Source organism: Mesoplodon bidens (assembly GCF_964165515.1).
Source record: "Mesoplodon bidens genome assembly, chromosome: 6".
In the NCBI taxonomy this organism is placed as follows: Eukaryota; Metazoa; Chordata; class Mammalia; order Artiodactyla; family Ziphiidae; genus Mesoplodon; species Mesoplodon bidens.
Window position 1 is genome coordinate 7,222,748 of NC_138162.1, and position 15,520 is coordinate 7,238,267.

General features: G+C 44.1%; 1 protein-coding gene across 4 annotated transcripts in view; it reads left to right on the plus strand.

The window, feature by feature from the left end:
* KYAT1 (kynurenine aminotransferase 1) overlaps positions 1–15,520 on the plus strand; it is a 31,934-nt gene that overhangs the window by 5,905 nt on the left and 10,509 nt on the right. The window contains exon 2 of one of the 4 annotated variants that reach the window (XM_081237111.1): positions 14,241–14,445. The exons of the other annotated variants lie outside the window; for them this stretch is intronic. Within the exon in view, the coding sequence (XP_081093237.1) occupies positions 14,335–14,445 (111 nt within the window). The 5' untranslated portion in view covers positions 14,241–14,334. The remainder of the gene's footprint in view (positions 1–14,240; positions 14,446–15,520) is intronic. 4 annotated transcript variants of the gene reach the window in all.

Genomic DNA, 15,520 nt, shown 5'->3' on the forward strand with positions numbered 1-15,520 from the left:
TGCATAATGGCCAGTGACCAATTACATCACTTCTTTCAAAGCCTGTCATTGATTGGTCACCATGCATCTTATTCGGTTCCTACACAGACAGCAAAGCATGTCCTTGTGTTGCCTCCCATCTCCCTGTGATAAACCCATGTGACATTTTACAAAAATGTATCAGCAAAAGAGGGAATTGGCCAACACACATGAAAGTGCAGCAGAGAAATGCAGAGTGATAACACTGAAAGTGCAATTTGAACTGAAGATAAATGGAGTGATTTTAAAAATAGCTGGCTCTGGGAATGTTGACACCACAGCTCTTTGCTATTCCAGAAACTCTAGGTATGCAGCCAGGGAAACTTAGTGAAGGTACACCTATCGACATATGGATGGGAGTGGTTCTGACAGAAAGGATGAAGTTGTCCCGAGGAAGTGATGCCAGCAAAAACATCCCATTAAAGGAACTGCGAGATATATTTCATGACATTGAAAGTACAAAGGATAAAATGTTTTAAGTTGATCTAAACTTAGAAAGGAGTATGATGACTCACCAATGCATAGAAAAGATGCTTGTTCTGTATCTCAAGTTACACTACAGGAAGAAGGCAAGCGCTGTTCAAACTACTCTTGATAATTTTCCCCAGATTTATTGAGGCATAATTGACAGATAAAACTGTAATATATTTAAAGTGTACCATGTGATGATTTGATATTTGTATACATTGTGAAATGATTCCCACAATCAAGTTAATTGACACATCCATTACCTCACATAGTTACCCTTTTTTTAGGGAGAAGATCTACTCTCTCAGAAAATTTCAATTATACAATACAGTATTATCTACTATAGTCACCAGGCTATACGTTAGATCCTCAGACTCATTCATCTTATAACTGAAAGTTTGTACCCTTTTATCAACCCCTCCCTATTTTCCCCCATCCCCAAGCACCTGGCAACCATTATTCTACACTCCGTTTCTGTATAAGTGATACCATGCAGTATTTGTCTTTTTTCTTTCTGGCTTATTTCATTTAGCATAATGTATTCCAGTTTCATCCATGTCAACACAAATGGCAGGATTTCCTTCTTTTTAAAGACTGAATAATACTCCATTGTATATACATAAATACCACACTTTCAAAAAAAAAATACCACACTTTCTTTATCCATCCATCCATCAACAGACCCTTAGGTTGTTTCCAAATGTTAACTCCCATGAATAATGCTGCAATGAACATGGGAGTATAGATATCTTTTGAGACAGCGTTTTCGCTTCCTTTGGATGTAGACCCCGAAGTGGGGCTGCTGGATCATCCTTGATACATTTTGATAAAGAAAGAAAACTCTTGAATTCCAATGTTTTTAATTTAAATTACACTAGTAATTTAGTAAGTATTAAATTTATTACTAGTTTTACTACTTTTTCATTTGTCTCTACATGTGTAACAGACCATCAAGAGTTTTTAATGCTTCAACAACAACTTTGAAAGGTCACAGAACAATCATAATTTTTCCCATTAATTATTAAGTTCTCTTTGCATGATTTCAGCTTGCATGGTCATTTTTACAGTCCCACAGTACAGTGAGAAGTGAGGATTGTGTATGTGTATGTGTATGCATGTACCACCACATATGTATCTATCTGTATAATTTTAAAATGCAAATGGAGTATATTGTCTTCAACCTCCCTTTTTTTCCTACCATACGTTTTTAAAATTGAGGTAAAATGCACATAACATACAATTAACCATTTAAAGTGTTCAGGTCAGGGCCTCCCTGGTGGCGCAGTGGTTGAGAGTCCGCCTGCCGATGCAGGGGACACGGGTTCGTGCCCTGGTTCGGGAAGATCCCACATGCTGCGGAGCGGCTGGGTCCATGAGCCATGGCCGCTGAGCCTGCGCGTTCGGAGCCTGTGCTCCGCAACGGGAGAGGCCATAACAGTGAGAGGCCCGCGTACCACAAAAAAAAAAAAAAAAAAGTGTTCAGGTCAGTGGCATTTAGTGTATTCACAGTGTTGTGCAACCACCCCTTCCCTCTAGTTTCAAAATGTTTTCATTATCTCAGAAAAACACCCATTGAATAATCACTCCACATTTCCCCCTCCCAGGACCTGGTAACTGCTAATCTGCTTTCTGACTCTATGGATTTGCCTATTCTGGATATATCCTATAAAAGTAATCATACAATAGGTGACCTTTTGTGCTTGACTTCTTAGGGTAATGTTTTCGAGGTTCATCCAAGTTGTATTGTACCATGTATCAATATGTCTGTTGTTCCTTTTTATGGTTAAATAATATTCCATTGTATGAATATACCCTAATTTACCCATTCTTCTGTTGAAGGACATTTTGGTTGTTTCCACGTTTTGACTATTATGAATAACGCTGGTATTAACATTCATGTACAAGTTTCTGTGTGTACATATGTTTTTATTTTTTTCTGGTATATACCTAGGAGTAGAATTGCTGGGTCATAAAGTAATTCTATGTTTGGACTTCATAAAAATGTAAAACTTTTGTGCATCAAAGGACACTATCAAGAATGTGATCAAGGTCATTGTTTCATTTTGAGTTAATTTTTGTAGATGGAGTGAGATAGAGGTCCAACTTCATTCTTTTGCGAGGGGCTATCCAGTTGTCCTAGCACCATTTGTTTTGTTTTGTTTTTTGAAGATTTTTTTTTGATGTTTACCATTTTTAAATTCTTTATTGAATTTGTTACAATTTGCTTCTGTTTGGTTTTTTGGCTGCGAGGCATGTGGGATCTTAGCTCCCTGACCAGGGATCGAACCCACACCTCCTGTATTGGAAGGTGAAGTCTTAACCACTGGACGGCCAGGGAAGTCCCCCTACCACCATTTGTTGCAGAGATTATGTTTCCCCCATTGAATGGTCTTGGCATCCTTGTCAAAAATCAATTGGCCATAGATGTTTGGGTTTATTTCTGGGCTCTCAATTCTGTTCCATTGGTCTGTATTTCTATCCTTATGCCAGTGCCACACTGTTTTGATTACTTTAGCTTTGTAATAAGTTTTGAAATCAACACACATTTTTCATGTAACCTGAATATCTTTTTATGTCAGAATGCTAGGGGTGATCTCATTCCTTTTGATGGCTGCACAATATTCCATTGTATGGATAAATCATAACAAATTGAACCAGCCTCCAACTGATGGACAGATTGTCTCCAGGTTTTTCTCACTCACACACAATGCTGCACAAATCATCCAGGTGGATACCTCTTTATGTATATGTATGAATATTCCTGTAAGAAACTTCTAAAAGATGAAGTGTTAAGTCAAAGAGTAATATAAGTCACTATTATTAAGTTGCCCTCCAAAAGTTATACCAATGACTTTTAGTGCACCATAGTGTTGACTTGGTGGATCTCAATCTTCTTATTCTCTGCCTGAGAGGCAGAAAATAGTGTTTCACTTTAGTTTGCATTTTGTTAATCATGACAAGGTTCAGCATCTTTTCAAGTTTATTGGCTATTTTCTTTTTTTGTGTGAATTTATATCTTTTGCACACTTTTTTTTTCTATTGAGATGTTGGGCTTTTGTTATTGATTTATAAGAATCCTTTGCATATTAAGGCTCACACTATATTAGAATGGTCTGGTTACTTGTTTGTCTCCTTCATTCTGTGTGCACACCTGGAAGGAAAGGAAGGTATCCTATTCACCCTTGTGTGCCTGGCGGCTAGCCTAGGGCATAGCACATAACAGAAGTTCGATAAATATTTGCTGAAGTGATAAAAAGGTGTGCACCTAAGTCCCTGAACCAGATGTTGACAGTAAAAAGATGAACAGAGGAGAGTCCTTGTTCTAATGGAGCTCACAGTCTGGTTGGAGAGTAAACATTAATTCTCTCATTCAACAAAAGTTTATTGAGCAGCTTCCTCTGGGCCATGTGCATAATGTCCTAAGCAGCCTGCTAGGATGAGAAAAATGCCAGGATTGTGACTCAGGTGACCTGGTCCTACTGGAATCTGGGCTGTTGAGTTCCCCTCCCTGGTCATCAGTATCACCATCCGTAAAATGTGAGTGACTGGACCAAATTCTCTCATTTCCCCTTGAACATCTATCAGTCTGTGCTTCTTTGACTCTTTCTGGAAGTAGGAGTCAGTGGCCCAAGGGACCGTCATGTCACTGCTCAGAGCCTCCCCTTGCTCCACAGTGGCAGTGAATACAGGCTTTGAAGTCAGTGTCCCGAGTTCAAATTCCAGCTCTGCTACATGCTAGCTGTGGCCTTGGATGTGTGACTTAGCCTCTTGATGGAACCTTTCTGGTGGAATTAAAAGTGATGAACCCTGTGTGGAGAAAAGGGAACCCTCCTGCACTGTTGGTGGGAATGTAAATTGATACAGCCACTATGGAGAACAGTATGGAGGTTCCTTAAAAAACTAAAAATAGAACTACCATATGACCCAGCAATCCCACTACTGGGCATATACCCAGAGGAAACCATAATTCAAAAAGACACATGCACCCCAGTGTTCATTGCAGCACTATTTACAATAGCCAGGTCATGGAAGCAACCTAAATGCCCATCGATAAACGAATGGATAAAGAAGATGTGGTACATATATACAATGGAATACTACTCAGCCATAAAAAGCAACGAAATTGGGTCATTTGTTGAGACATGGATGGATCTAGAGACTGTCATACAGAGTGAAGTAAGTCAGAAAGAGAAAAACAAATATCGTATATTAATGCATATATGTGGAACCTAGAAAAATGGTATAGATGAACCGGTTTGCAGGGCAGAAACTGAGACACAGATGTAGAGAACAAACATATGGACACTAAGGGGGGAAAGCCGCGGGGGGGTGGGGATGGTGGTGTGATGAATTGGGCGATTGGGATTGACATGTATACACTGATGTATAAAATTGATGACTAATGACTAATAAAAATAAATAAAATAAAATTCAAAAATCAATCAATAAATAAAAGTGATGGACCCTGTGAGGTGCTCGGCAGGCAGCCTGGCACAGAGAAAGTGTGCAGTAAATAAAAGGCCATTGTCCTTACCTTTAGCATAGACTTCAGGGCTACAGAGGAGTTGTCCAGGGAAGACCTGCTTCCTGGAAGGTGAGAGAGGAGGCACATGGGGAGTTGGAGGTGGGTGTGGCCTGGGAAAGACTTCCCTTGAATGAGTTGGATGGGTCCCCAGTGAGAGGCCCCAGGTGCTTATGAATGAGTCCCTGTGGAGGTCTCTAGGTCAGCCCAGTCAGTGGGAGAACTCTGGACTGGGAGGCCAGCAGTCCTGCCTCCAGGTGGGCCTGGATCAGCGAGCTCCCCACTGTGGACGTCCTCTATGAAGTGAGGCCACAGCCCCCTCTTGAGGCACGAAAGTTGTCCTGTGTCCTAATGTGTGGATCCCCAGGGCCAGCTAGCCGGAAGTCTAGACAGGGCTGGCTTTTCATGCCCCCTGCTGGCAGCTTCAGGAGCCACAAGCACCCGCTTCCCCTCCTGCCTTGACATCAGGCAGCGTTGCTGGTGAGGGCAGCCCACGTGGCCACCTGTGCCCTTCCTGCCCTCGGCTCAGACCCCCAGTGGCTTCTCCCTCCCCTTCAAGTTCCTGGAAACTGTCCCCACGACGCCCCCATGCTCACAAACACAGACAGAGACGTGGGCAAGTGCTCAAGGGCAAACACTCTTTTTTTTTTATTATTGATTTTTATTGGAGCATAGTTGCTTTACAATGTTGTATTCGTTTCTGCTGTACAGCACAGTGAATCAGTTATACGTATACATATATCCCCTCTTTTTTAGATTTCCTTCCCATTTAGGTCACCACAGAGCACTGAGTAGAGTTCCCTGTGCTATACAGTAGGTTCTCATTAGCTATCTATTTTATACATAGTAGTATATATATGTCAGTCCCAATCTCCCAGTTCATCCCACCGCCCCATCCCTCAAACACTCTTATTTGCACATGACATCACAACCACACACGGATATACCCATGTTCAAAGTCACATTAAAACTTTCAGGGACCCTATTCACTTTTACTTCATGGGCCCCTTTCTCCATTAAAAAAAATAATAAAAATTATATTTTACCAAAAAAAATTATATTTTACAACTATGTTGGTGTAAAGAACAGATATCATCCAGGCTGGATTCATTATTATACAATTCATTGTTCTTATATTCTCTTTTTTTCTTATTTTAAAATAAATTAAAATGAAAACATTTTCATAGGCTCCTAAAACTATCGCAGGCCCTCAGCACTAAGCCTCCTGCGGAGACCTGACAGAGAAGTCAGCCCCACCAGTGAGCATGTGTCAATTCACACACATCTAGCTGCAAAAAGTGCCCACTTTATTATTAATATCTGTCACTGGGGCTTCCCTGGTGGCCCAGTAACCAGGTTAAGAACCCACACTTCCACTGCAGGGGGCACAGGTTCGATCCCTGGTTGGGAAACTAGAATCCCACAAGCTGTGTGGTGTGGCCAAAACAAACATAGAAAAACCTGTCATTTATGGTCACCTTTTATATGCCAGGCACTAAGTGAAGTGCTTTCCATGAATTATCTTTTTTTAAATATTTATTTATTTTATTTTTATTTATTTGACTGCGCCAGATCTTCATTGCGGCATATGGGATTTCGTTGTGGCGTGCGGGATCTTTTAGTTGCGGCATGCGGCATCTAGTTCCCTAACCAGGGATCGAACCTGGGTCCCCTGCATTGGGAGCGTGGAGTCTTAACTGCTGGACCACCAGAGAAGTCCCTCCATGAATTATCTTATTTTTATTTATTTTATAGGCAGGGAAACTGACATTCAGAGAAGTGAAGTGATTTGCCCTGGGTCACACAGCCAAGGTCTGCGTGACCCCGAAGCCTGTGTTCTAATCCTCTCCTCAGGGGTCTGCTTGATGCCTGATCCCAGGGGAGCACCAAATGTTTGGCAAGACAAATCTGCCCCACAGAGGGTGCAGTGTAATGCTCACTCCCGTGCCCACAGACTCGCCCGGACACACACACCACCCCCTGCCCTGGCAGTGCTCTTCAGTGAAAGCCCCATCCTGGTTTCCAACCCCAGCCCCGAGGCAGCGAGACTGGTTAAGCGTATCCTCATCCAGCACAGGCTCTCCTCGCCCTCCATGGAGCCAGGTGTCCCAGGCCACCTCCAGCCCCAAGGTACCACCTCCAGCCCCAAGGTACCACCTTTCCCGAGAGCTGGCAGTGAGGGTGAAGGGCTGAGATTGGGGCAGAGGAGAGGAAAGGGTCACAAGCGGGGATCTTTTCCCATGTGAGTTTCTGCCATTTGCTGGGTATCCAGGGATGCAGACCCTCCCCCGACCTTCAGGACCTCCATTTGAGTGTTTGTCATTAGTTTTTCATGATTACGAATTTCCTTGCCTATTAATGGAGGTGAGGATAACACCTGCTTTCCAGGACTGTTGAAAGGGTCCAATGACATAAGTGTAGTCTTTATTGCAGTGCCTGGTGCCGAGTGAGCAAATCAGAGCTGGTTGTGTTAATATTATTCCTACCTCTGTAATCCGGTGAGATGATGAAAGCATGATTTGGGGCAGAGGAGGTGTAGCCACCTTAGGAGAAAGGACAGAAATGATAGACATGGAGTGATGTGGGCGACTGTGTCAGAGAGAGGATCAGCCTACCAGGCACCCGCAGATTTTGAACCAAGTGGTCAGGAGATGGTCAAGGGGGGTCCCATAGGATTAAGCCCATTTGGAGGAGTCAGCAGGACATCAGGCACAGGACGGGAGCAACCACCCCTACATTTGCATCCATCCCCGTTTGCTCAGGATGGTCCTGGTTTTAGCACTGAAAGTTCTGCATCCCGAGAAGCCCCTCAATCCCAGGCAAGCAGGATGATGGTTGGTCCCCCTAGAACATGCAGTGGTCACGAGGTGCCCACTACGACCAGCACTGGGCTTAGACCCGGCCGTGGGCCTCTTGTCCTCTGGCTGAGGGAAGCTGAAGCACGCCGAGAACCACCCCCTGACATGACACATGGTGGAATGTCCCTCCTCAGATAATAATCACACTGCCCTTTGTTGCTCCAAGCTCTGGTTCTGGATCCACAGGGATCAGAGAGTACTTCCGGTTTCCAGGGAGTACTCTCGATTCTGAGAAATTAGAGGGTGAACTCTGGCCGGACTGACTTCCCAGCTCCTGGAATCTCTCAGTTCTGTTCCAAGGGCCTTTGCACCACCTGGCACCCTTTCCCCTCCTTTGGGACTCAGCTGGAAGGCCACATCCTCCAAGGAGCCCTCCCTAACTCCCGCATGCCAGGGGCTGTGTCCCCAGCGCCCCCTAGCGTCCCACTGTATGTTTCCTGGTCGTCCGCAGCAAAGTACCACAAACTGGGCGGTTTAAACAGCAGAAATTTATTCTCTCACAGTTCTGGAGACCAGAAGTCCAAAATCAAGGTGTCCTTGGGGCCATGCTTTCTCTGAAGGCTCCAGAGGAGAATCTGGCCCACGCTTTTCTCTTAGCTTCGGTGCTGCCAGCAATCCTTGGTGTTCCTTGGCTTGTAGGTGCTCTAATCTCTGCCTTCATCTTCACATGACCTTCTCCCTGTATGTCTGTGTCTCTTCTCCTCTTCTTATAAGGACACAAATTATATTGGATTAAGGTCCACTCTTATCCAGTATGACCTTGTCTTAAATTGATTACACCTTCAAAGATCTTATTTCCAAATAAGGCCATATTCACAGGTACCAGAGGTTAGGACTTGGACATATCCTTTTGGAGGACACAATTCGAGCCATAACACACATTTTTGCACTTGTCAGGAAATACTTGCTGGGTAATGAAGGAGACAGTGTTTGTGGGCATCTCTCACCAGGCCTGGTCCACGCTGTAGTCTCAGCGCTGTGCCAGGGCCTGGCCAGAGAACATGCTTGGCAGAAGCTGAGGATGGAGTGAGGAACAGAGGAGGAATTGCCCCACCTTTGGACAGATGGCTAGTTTTCAGGGCTCTGAGATGCTTTGAAAGACCTTAGAGGGAGAGGCTAGGTTGGGAGGGGTTTCGAAGGGACTAGGCTAGGGAGTTGCCTAGTTTAGGCCAGACATTTCTTATAAGCAGGTGCCAACAGCTCTCTACTTCCTAGAATCTTCTAGTGTGGACAAGCCTGAGCATTTACATATTAAAATATCCATTACCGGTTTATAAATTACTCTCCTTTTATTTCCCCTCTCTAATAAAATTAGAGCGTTGGGCTTCCCTGGTGGCACAGCGGTTGAGAGTCCACCTGCCGATGCAGGGGACGCAGGTTCATGCCCCGGTCCGGGAAGATCCCACGTGCCGCAGAGCGGCTGGGCCCGTGAGCCATGGCCGCTGAGCCTGCGCATCCGGAGCCTGTGCTTCGCAACGGGAGAGGCCACAACAGTGAGAGGCCCGTGTACCGCTAAAAAAAATTAGAGCGTTGTACTGATAGTTATGAAATGATGTGAACAGGTAGGTTATATTGGACTTCTGGTTTCCAGTCCTGCACATGAGGAGCTTAGAAGTTGTTACTCTGTCCTTATGAATAAAACGCTGAGCAAAGTGAAATATCAACCCCTCTCCTTAGATCCATCGGAAAAGTGAGGCCACAGGGCAAACCGCTGCCGCCTGTTTGTGTACGTGTTGTCTAAGGCTGCTTTCCCACTACAGCAGCAGACTTGAGAAGCTGCGACAAAGACTGTCTGTCCTGCCAAGCCTAAAATGTTTGCACTGGCCCAATGCAGAAAACGTTTGCTGGCATTGCTATAGGATAAGGAGAGTGAATGAGGAGAACAGCTAACAGACAGGAATGGTGAGTGTGGCTAGGGGACAGCAAGCGAAAGGGACAGTGGCAGGATATGCCCTGTGAGGCATATCCTCACAGGAGGAGACGTGAGGAGGCCTCACGTCTGATCTAATACGGCCTCATGGTACATGGTAAAGACTTTGGATTTTATTCTTAGTATGAGGATTTAGAAAAAGAAAAGCAGAATCTGGAATCCAGGAGCTGTCTGGCACCTACAGATTTGGTCTTGCGTTGCACCTGAACAATTTCGCGGAACATCGACATCAGACAAAGCCACTCTGTGACCTTGAGGAATCAAGACAAAAACAAGACCCCTCCATAATCATGTCTAAACACAGACAAACCCGAATATTATTGAAGCCACACAATGCCAAGCACACCCCTCTCCTGGCTAATCCGAGGGACTACAGCTTCCTTACCAATGATAACTAGTCTCACTCTAGCCTGCCCTCCCTATAAATAAAATTATTGAGATCTCCAACCATAAAATTATCCCTGCTTCTGAAAGCATCAGTCCAAAGCGAAGTCCTGCTCCTTGGACCCTCACCCAAATCACCCCACCAAAGTCCAAAGCCTAAACTAGTTCTTTTTTTTTTTTGAGGAGCAAATTGTTTGTTTTAAACTTTTATTGGCATACAGTTGACTTACAATGTTGTGTTAGTTTCTGCTGTGCAGCAAAGTGAATCAGTTATACATATGTATCCACTCTTTTTTAGATTCTTTTCCCATATAGGTCCTATCATAAGTTCTAAGACCCTTTCACTGAGACACTCCATGGTTCCCTGGTGTGCATTTTCCCTTACTGGACAACCAGGGAAGTCCCTATACATTCTTTTTTTACTGTTCCTTTCCATTATGGTTTATCCCAGGAGATTGGATATAGTTCCCTGTGCTGTACAGTAGGACCTTGTTGTTTATCCATTCTCAATGTAATAGTTTGCGTCTACCAATCCCAAACTCCCAGTCCATCCCTCTCCCTATCCCCTCCCCTTTGGCAACCACAAGTCTGATTTCTATGTCTGTGAGCCTGTTTCTGTTTCATAGGTAGGTTCATTTTTGTGCCATATTTTAGATTCCACGTATAAGTGACATCATATGGTATTTGTCTTTCTCTTTCTGGCTTACTTCACTTGTATTGCAATATGATAATCTCTAGTTACATCCATGTTGCTGCAAATGGCATTATTTCATTCTTTTTTTATGGCCGAGTAGTGTCTCTTTAGTCTTTTAATCCAGAACAGTCCCCCTCACACCCAGACACCCACTTCTTTTTTAGGGTTGTAATCTGACCCCCTTGGAGGAGAGAGAGAAGGAAAGAAGGAAGGAAGAAAAGGAGGGAGGGAGGGAGGGAGGAAGGAAAAGTCTCAGATGCAGTGCAGTTCTCAGAAAGTTCCAGGAAAACCAGTGGGAGTCCTTGAGAGGGCCACATCTCCCAGCAACAGCCTGCCTCACTGTCCTTTGGGCACTGGCTGGGAGCAGCCCTTGGAAGCACGGCCTCTGTGCTAAGGATGGGGATGGACTTCTGAACACAGCCGTCCCCTCTGTCACTTAGGCTCCTGGCAGTGCAGAGACACATCCCCGTGGCCACTACCAGGGCACTGCCTTTTTTTTTTTTTTTAAACCTTGGCAATTTTTTAAAATAGCTTTATTGAAATATAACACACACACCATTCAACCTTAAAGTGTACCATTCAGTGGTTTTTGGTATATTCACACTTGTGAAACCATGATCACAATCTAATTTTAGAACATTTTCATCACAGCAAAAAGACACCCATACCGGGACTTCCCTGGTGGTCCAGTGGTAAAGAATCCACACCCAATGCAGGGGACGTGGGTTCGATCCCTGGTCAGGGAACTAAGATCCCACATGCCATGGGGCAACTAAGCCTGCGCCCCACAACTACCGAGCTCTCATGCCTCAACTAGAGCCCATGTGCCGCCAACAACAGAGCCCACGTGCCCTGGAGCCTGCGCGCCACAACTAGAGAAGAGAAAACCCTCACACCGCATCTAAGACCTGACGCAGCCAAGAATAAATAAATAAATAATAAATAAATAAATCTTAAAAAAAAAAAAGACACCTGTACCCATTAGCAGTCGTTCCCCACCCTCACCTCCCATGCCACTCCCAGCCCAAGGCAAACACTAATCTACTCTCTGCGTCTCTAGATTTGCCTGTTGCATATCAATGGAATTGTACAATTTGTGGCCTTTGGTAATGGGCTCCTTTTACTTAGCATAATGTTTCAAGGTTCATCCATGTTGTAGCGTGATTCAGTGCTTCATTCCCTCTTATTGTCAAATGATATTGTTAAATCATATGGATTTACCACATTTTGTTCATCAGTTGGTGGACATTTAGGTTTGTTTCCACTTTTTTGACTCTTAGGAGTAATGCTGCTTATGAATATTCATGTACAGGATTTTATGTGGACATATTTTTTTTCATTTCTCTTGGGTGTATACCTAGGAGCGGAATTGCTGGATCATGTGGTAACTCTATGTTTAACATTTTGAGGAACTTCTAGATGGTTTTCCACAGCAGCTGCACCATTTTACATTCCCAGAAGCAATATACAAGGGTTCCAATTTCTCACCATCCTCGAAACACTTGTAATTATCTGTCTTATTTGTTATAGCCATTCTAGTGGATGTGAAGTGGTATCTTTTTTTTTTTTTTTTTTTTTTTGTGGTACACGGGCCTCTCACTGCTGTGGCCTCTCCCGTTGCGGAGCACAGGATCCGGACGCGCAGGCTCAGCGGCCATGGCTCACGGGCCTAGCTGCTCCGTGGCATGTGGGATCTTCCCGGACCAGGGCACGAACCCGTGTCCCCTGCATCGGCAGGCGGACTCTCAACCACTGCGCCACCAGGGAAGCCCGTGAAGTGGTATCTTAATGTGGCATTTACCTAATGACTAATGATGTTGAACATCTTTTCATGTGCTTACTAGCCATTTATATCTCTTTGGAGAGATTCAGATTTATGATTTGCAAATATTTTCTCCCATACTGTGGGTTTTCTTTTCACTTTCTTAACGGTATCCTTTGAGACACAAAAGTGTCTAATTTTGATAAAGTCCAATTGATTTTTTCTTTCGTTGCTTGTGCTCTTGGTGTTGTATATAAGAAACCGTATTCTAATGAAAAGTCACAAAGATTTACTCCTGTTTTCTTCAAGAAGTTTTATAGTTTTAACTCTTACATTGAGGTCTATGATCCACTTTGAGTTAATATTTGTGTGTGAGGTAGAAGTCCAAGTTCATTCTTTTGCATGGGTATATCCAGTTGTTCCAGCACCATTTGTTGAAAAGACTGTTCTTTCCTCATTGAATTTTCTTGGCACCCTTGTCAAATAGCAGTTGACCAAATAGTTTATTTCTGGACTCTCAATTCTATTCCCTTAATTTATATGTCTATCCTTATGCCAGTACCACACTTTTTTGGTTCCTTTAGCTTTTTAGTAAGTTTTGAAATTGTGCAGTGTGTCCTTCAACATTTTTCTTCTTTTTCAAGGCATTCACTTTTTAATTTATGTCTGTTGAGTCTCTTTTAATCTATAATGCTCCAGGCTTTTTTTTTTTTTTTGGCTACGTTGTGTCTTTGTTGCTGCACGGGGGCTTTCTCTAGTTGTGGTGAGCAGGGGCTACTCTTTGTTGCAGTGCGCGGGCTTCTTGCAGTGGCTTCTCTTGTTGCAGAGCACGGGCTCTAGGCGCGCGGGCTTCAGTAGTTGTGGCACTCGGGCTCAATAGTTGTGGCTCGCGGGCTCTAGAGTGCAGGCTCAGTAGTTGGGCTGCATGAGCTTAATTGCTCCACAGCATATGGGATCTTCCCAGATCAAGGATCAAACCCGTGTCCCCTGCATTGGCAGGTGGATTCTTAACCACTGCGCCACCAGGGAAGTCCCAGGCTTTTTTTTCCTCTTGCATTTTATTTGTTGAAGAAACAGGGTCATTTGTTCTATAGAGTTTCCATCAGTCTGAATTTGTTAATTGCATCTCCATGGTGTAATGTAACATGTTCTTCTGTCCCTTGTATTTTAGTAATCCAGAGGCATGAGCTGCTTTAGATTTGGTTTTAGCACAGCAATAATTTGCAGGTGATATGTGTGTTTCCAGCATCAGAACGTGTAAGGTTGACTCTGTCTGCAGTGTTAGGGGCCATCCATAATCTTCAACTGGTTTTTTTTGGCTGCCACGTGGTATGCAGGATCTTAGTTCCCCGACCAGGGATCGAACTCTTGCACTCTGTATTGGGAGTGCAGAGTCTCAACCACTGGACCACCAGGGAAGTCCCTGGATCATTTTTTAATTAGAGGTGATTTACATTTTGAAAGGGTCACTCTGGTTGCTGGGGGGGAAAGGGGTCCCAGGGTTTCAAGGACTGAAAGATAGCCATGCAGCAAAGCACTTGCTGCCATGCCTGGCACACAGTGACTAAATAAATATTAGCACTTATTGTTGTTGTTGTTACTAGAGCTGTGTGTGGGGGACCCAAGTCCTGAGCTCGGAGCCATTTTCTGGCCAGGGCATTCTCCTCCCTTCTCCTCTGCCCTTGGAGGAGACGTCCCATGGCTCTGGGAGGCATGTTCAGGAATGCGGCAGCCATCTATCTGCACCTGGTGGGGCCCTTCCGGGGAAAGAAGTCTGGAGCTTCGCTCGCCCGGTGTTTGCATCAGACTGTAAGTGCCCTAGCCCCTCGTGCTCTGCTGCTTGCATGCCCCAGGGCTCCTGGGATCTGGCTTGGTTCTGGCTTCAAAGCTGTGCATGAGCCTCCTCTTTCAGGAGGCCTTCTCTGACTGCAGCCTGGGTGTGGGCCTCTCCCTTGCCCTTGCTTCTAACCTAGAACTTGTAGCTATGCATCTGATTGGTCGCCTTGGAGCTACTGCGTCCCCATCACCCCCTGTGCCCAGCCCAGCGTTTGATACACAGTAGGTGCTTCATAAATGTTGGCTGAATAAATACATTATGCATACGCTCAAGAACAGGCACTGGTTCCTCACTTATCCAAGTAGTGTGTGACATACTCAAAGGTCACTCCATTGAGCACCCCAAGTTTCTAGAGTCCCCCCTTTTGTATCTTCTTCCTAAACTCATTCAACTCCATCCACCCCCTTTGCTCTCTCTCTGTGCCCCTGCACCTCTCTACTCCTTCGCCCACCCCAGCCCTCCTCAAACTCCCTCACCCCAACCTCTACCCACCCATCCCCACTGCCCCGACTCATCTTCACTTTATTTTTTTAAATATGATGCGTACCCGATTCAAACGTAATTCCTTATATCATTGAACCTATAATGCCATCAATATTAAGATGCACTGTTATTTTATGGACTAGTAAGTGGGGAAATTGCCAATTAAACTCGTGCTATAGATTCTAAGACACATCTGAAAGTGCAATGTGCAAAAAATACACATATCAGAATCAATCAAATATGGTATGCTTTCCATACAAGAAACTTAGAAACATAGAAAAGTACACTTGTAATTAAATCACCTCTAATTCCACCACTCAGAGAGACCCTTTCTTAACATTTGGTGTGTTTCCTTCTAAATTTTTTTTCTATTCACATATGGCCATAGAAAAAATATATACATACAAATATATATTAGGGTATATTTTTTAAAATATAATCATCCCGTACATGCTATTTTGTAGCCTGTTTTATTGATATTGGTATATCACATTTACAAACATGCCTCTAAAATGTAATTTTCTCCCACATTTTTAAATCATAAAAATAAAACATTTATTTTAG